This window comes from Limulus polyphemus, unplaced genomic scaffold (assembly GCF_000517525.1).
Source record: "Limulus polyphemus unplaced genomic scaffold, Limulus_polyphemus-2.1.2 Scaffold10301, whole genome shotgun sequence".
Lineage (NCBI taxonomy): Eukaryota > Metazoa > Arthropoda > Merostomata > Xiphosura > Limulidae > Limulus > Limulus polyphemus.
Genome location: NW_013675911.1, coordinates 1,833 through 6,478, shown reverse-complemented (window position 1 = coordinate 6,478; position 4,646 = coordinate 1,833). Strand labels below are relative to the sequence as shown.

The following is a 4,646-nucleotide window of genomic DNA, read 5'->3' as shown; positions in this document are numbered from 1 at the left end:
CACAGGTATGCGAAAGACGTAGATTGAATGTGTTTGAGTTTTCGTTAGTATATTTCATCAGAACTTACCTTAAAGCATTTTGTTTCTCTGTTTGTCATTAAGTACCTGGTTACCTAATATACTACTTGTACCGTGCCCATCGATTTTAACATTATAAGCCCTCCGACTTACTGTTTAGCCAGCAGGTGGCTACCAAACGCTCCTTTGGAATTGTCTTAAACCTAAAAATGGGAACGAACAGATAAAATAAAAACAAATTGATTTTTATTGAAATAACAATAAATATAAAACGAAATATAATATTACCCTGTATGAGGTAACAAAAAATATAATATTACCCTGTATGACGTAACAAAAAATATAATATTACCCTGTACGAGGTAACAAAAAATATAATATTACCCTGTACGAGGTAACAAAAATATAATATTTAGTTGAGAGAAAAAACATTCACGCTTCCTGTAACAAAATATTTCGGTTAACACAAACTGTGTTAGAGACGAACGGACGAATTAGGAAATATTATTTATATCTTTATAGAGTATACCAAATATACACGAACTTTGAGCACAGGAATTAGACATACTTCAACACATTTATATTTGTAACGTTTTTTGTTTTGTTTTTTAATTATGATTCATTCAGCCATACCTAACTTCATTTTAACCTATTTCTTTGAACTTCATTTACAATGTTTGTTTGTCTTTAAGGTTCATTTTAGCGGTGTGTAATAAATATTTCAGGAAAACGGGAGTTCCATCCTTGTCCATTTTAGCCAGAGTCTGTGCTCTGTTTATGAAACCTTGATAGACGGACTTTGCTGAGAAAAGAATCAATGGATCTCATCTATAATCCGAATTTCTTTTCACAGAAACTGTAACAGAAAATACCGATTGACAGGAAATGATCAGATTTCACACAGAGAACACACGATATTATTTATATAAGAACTTAGTGGTTTACAGGCGAAAAAGTTTTATCAAAAATCCTCTCCAGAAATCCAAAAAATGGGATCTTCATTATCACTCCGTAAGGTATAAGATGGATTTGGCAGATAAGTGATAACTCGGTTTCATCCAAACTCTATGTTCTCTTCTGGAAACTTCAACAGATGAAGTAGGGTGATAACTGATGACTCTGTTTCACTCAGACTTTTTGTTCTCTTTCAGAAACGTCAACAGATGAAGTAGGGTGATAATCGATGACTCTGTTTCACTCAGACCTTTTGTTCTCTTTCAGAAACGTCAACAGATAAATTTGTAGGATACGTGATAACTGATGACTCTGTTTCACTCAGACCTTTTGTTCTCTTTCAGAAACGTCAACAGATAAATTTGTAGGATACGTGATATTCGGTTTCACGCAGACCCTCTTCTTACCAGAAATGTCAACAGATGAAGTTGGTGGATAAGTAAGTATTCGGTTTCACCCAGACTCTGTGTTCTCATCCAGAAACGTCGACAAATGAATTTGGCGGATGAGAGATGAAATCCCTTCTTTTTTTACCAGACATCGACATAAGAGTCTTTTAAAAGCATATCTAAAATCTTTGCTGAAGAGAGCGTAAATGAAGGGATTGATGGCAGAATTACAATATCCTAACCAGAAGAAAACAGAGAATACAAGTTGAGAGATACAGTGGTCACAGAAAGCTCCTACCAGGTATACTGTAAAAAACGGAAGCCAGCAGATTATAAAACCGCCCACAATAACTCCAACTGTCTTTGTGGCCTTGGCCTCTGACCTAAAACGTCTCGCGTGCCACCTAATATTTCTTCTGCTCATGCGTGAAAAGTACATTTTTCTTCTTCTGACTCCCATGTTTTCTCTTCCTTGATAACTTGAAGTTGAAGGATTATCGTCTTGATTGTAATGCTTATTATGACGAGATTTGAGCTCAGCATCGAACGTCAATGACGTTGAAACTGTTTTTCCATCGAAATCTGTCCTACTTTGCAACTTCCGAGTCGGCTTACCATGAAATGATAACGTGTTATACCTCTTGTACGGCCTTCTTTCTTGACCTTTGTTTTCATGACTGGCTATTTCCGTCGTAGCATGACCTCTGTGGATACGCAGGGTCAGTCGCTGCTCTTCGCCCTTCGCGTTTTTACCTTTGTTTGATTTTGTAGTTTTAAATCCCCTTTCCAAAGCTCGCCCAGTTTTCAACGCAGCGGCGTATATTCTCCAATAGAAAAATAGCATGACCAACATTGGAATGTAAAAAGAACCAAACGCGGAATAGATGACGTAGCCTTTGTTGTTTATTAAAGAGCAGCTTTGTGTAATACACGGCGTAGTCGAGTTAACTGGCGATACCGTGTTCTCCACAGCATTCCCACTTAACCAACTTTCCAACTTTGTACCAGATTTGTTCGGCCCGACGGACTGGTCGAGGTCATTCGGCCCGACGGATTGGTCGAGGTCGATAGTTGATCGACTGGTTGCGACGCCCTGAGTAATGGCACTGTAGTTTGCTGAAAACGACTCATTTGTGAATTCTGGAAACGTAATGCTCGTGCCGCTCGTGCTGTCGTTCCAGCCAACAAGAGGAGGGAAACAGATGACAAATGCAACCACCCAGACGGCAGCAATGAGTAGCTTTGCTCGTCGCGACGACATGATGCTTCGGTAGTGAACCGGTCTGGTAATGGCTAAATATCTATCCACGCTGATAGCACACAAGTGGAGGATGGAGGAAGTACACAGCCAGACATCCACAGCCAACCAAATTTGGCACCAAGTGTTTCCGAAGATCCACACGTCCAAGACCTCTAGCGTCATCGAATAGGGGAGAACTGTGATCCCTACTAGCAGGTCAGCCACTGCTAGCGATACAATAAAAAAGTTCGTGACTGTTCGAAGCTTTGCTGAGACGAAAACTGACAGAATGACAAGCAGATTACCACCGATCACTGTTAGGTTAATTGTTCCTAATATTACAAAACTTACAACAACGCGGACTTCTGAGAGGCGTTCCGGTGATAGGCCTTCTATACAAAGGACAGACTGCGGTTCTAGCAGTCTTGCTGTGTGGTGTCTATTCATTTTGTTATCACCAGCACGTAGCTTCGCTAATCCACCATCATGTGTGTCGTTTTCAAAATCCTGGCAGTGACGGTCCTGACAAAAGAAAGAAAAATATAATAACTAAGTCCAGATAACGGTATTATAAGCCGTTAAAATTCGCTTTGGTTCAAACTGGAATATAAGTACAAGTTACAAAACATCTTTGTGTGTAACTTGATCATAGAATCCTAGAATCCTATCAGTGCAAACTAACACTATTAATAACAGAATCCTATCAGTGCAAACTAAAACTATTAATAATAGAATCCTATCAGTGCAAAACTAATATTATTAATAATAGAATCCTATCAGTGCAAAACTAACATTATTAATCATAGAATCCTACTGTGGTTTATAATTAGACACACAGTCGAGCCGTCTACATATTAACGAGAAACTAGTGTAGTTTATAATTAGACACACAGTCGAGCCGTCTACATATTAACGAGAAACTAGTGTGGTTTATAATTAGACACACAGTTGAGCCGTCTACATATTAACGAGAAACTAGTGTGGTTTATAATTAGACACACAGTTGAGCTGTCTACATTTTAACGAGAAACTAGTGTGGTTTATAATTGGACACACAGTTGAGCTGTCTACATATTAACGAGAAACTAGTGTGGTTTATAATTAGACAAACTATCGAGCCGTCTACATTTTAACGAGAAACTAGTGTGGTTTATAATCAGACATACAGTTGAGCTGTCTACATATTAACGAGAAACTAGTGTGGTTTATAATTAGACACACAGTTGAGCTGTCTACATATTTAACGAGAAACTAGTGTGGTTTATAATCAGACATACAGTTGAGCCGTCTACATATTAACGAGAAACTAGTGTGGTTTATAATTAGACACACAGTCAAGCCGTCTACATATTAACGAGAAACTAGTGTGGTTTATAATTAGACACAAAGTTGAGCTGTCTACATTTTAACGAGAAACTAGTGTGGTTTATAATTGGACACACAGTTGAGCTGTCTACATATTAACGAGAAACTAGTGTGGTTTATAATTAGACACACAGTTGAGCCGTCTACATATTAACGAGAAACTAGTGTGGTTTATAATTAGACACACAGTTGAGCCGTCTACATATTAACGAGAAACTAGTGTGGTTTATAATTAGACACACAGTCGAGCTGTCTACATATTAACGAGAAACTAGTGTGGTTTATAATTAGACACACAGTTAAGCCGTCTACATATTAACGAGAAACTAGTGTGGTTTATAATTAGACACACAATCGAGCGTCTACATATTAACAGAAACTAGTGTGGTTTATAATTAGACACACAGTTGAGCCGTCTACATATTAACAGGTTTAGATAGTTACAGAATCACTTAACGACACAAAATAATGAACAGGTTTAGAAAATTATAGAAAACCGAACGACAAAATAATGGACAGTCAATTAAAGAATGACTTAACGCACAAAAAAATGGACAAGTTTAGATAATAAAAGAAACATGGCGACGCAAAATAACGTGGAGGTGAGAAAATAAAAACAAACAAACCCGGAAAACATTCAGTAAATTAAGATTACAACTTTAGGTGGAATGTTGCAAGTT

At 37.6% G+C, this 4,646-nt stretch overlaps 1 protein-coding gene across 1 annotated transcript; it reads right to left on the bottom strand.

Annotated features, from left to right (window-relative positions):
* Positions 1 to 403: 403 nt before the first annotated feature.
* Positions 404 to 3,125, bottom strand: LOC106476326 (probable G-protein coupled receptor No9). Its single transcript, XM_022380228.1, has one exon. It carries the CDS (start codon positions 3,046 to 3,048, stop codon positions 1,426 to 1,428), a length of 1,623 nt encoding a protein of 540 aa, XP_022235936.1. The 5' UTR covers positions 3,049 to 3,125; the 3' UTR covers positions 404 to 1,425.
* Between the last annotated feature and the right edge of the window lie 1,521 nt (positions 3,126 to 4,646).

Excerpts from the sequence above, each read along its gene's own strand:
- LOC106476326 (XM_022380228.1), bottom strand. The coding sequence starts at position 3,048 with ATGAATAGACACCACACAGCAAGACTGCTAGAACCGCAGTCTGTCCTT.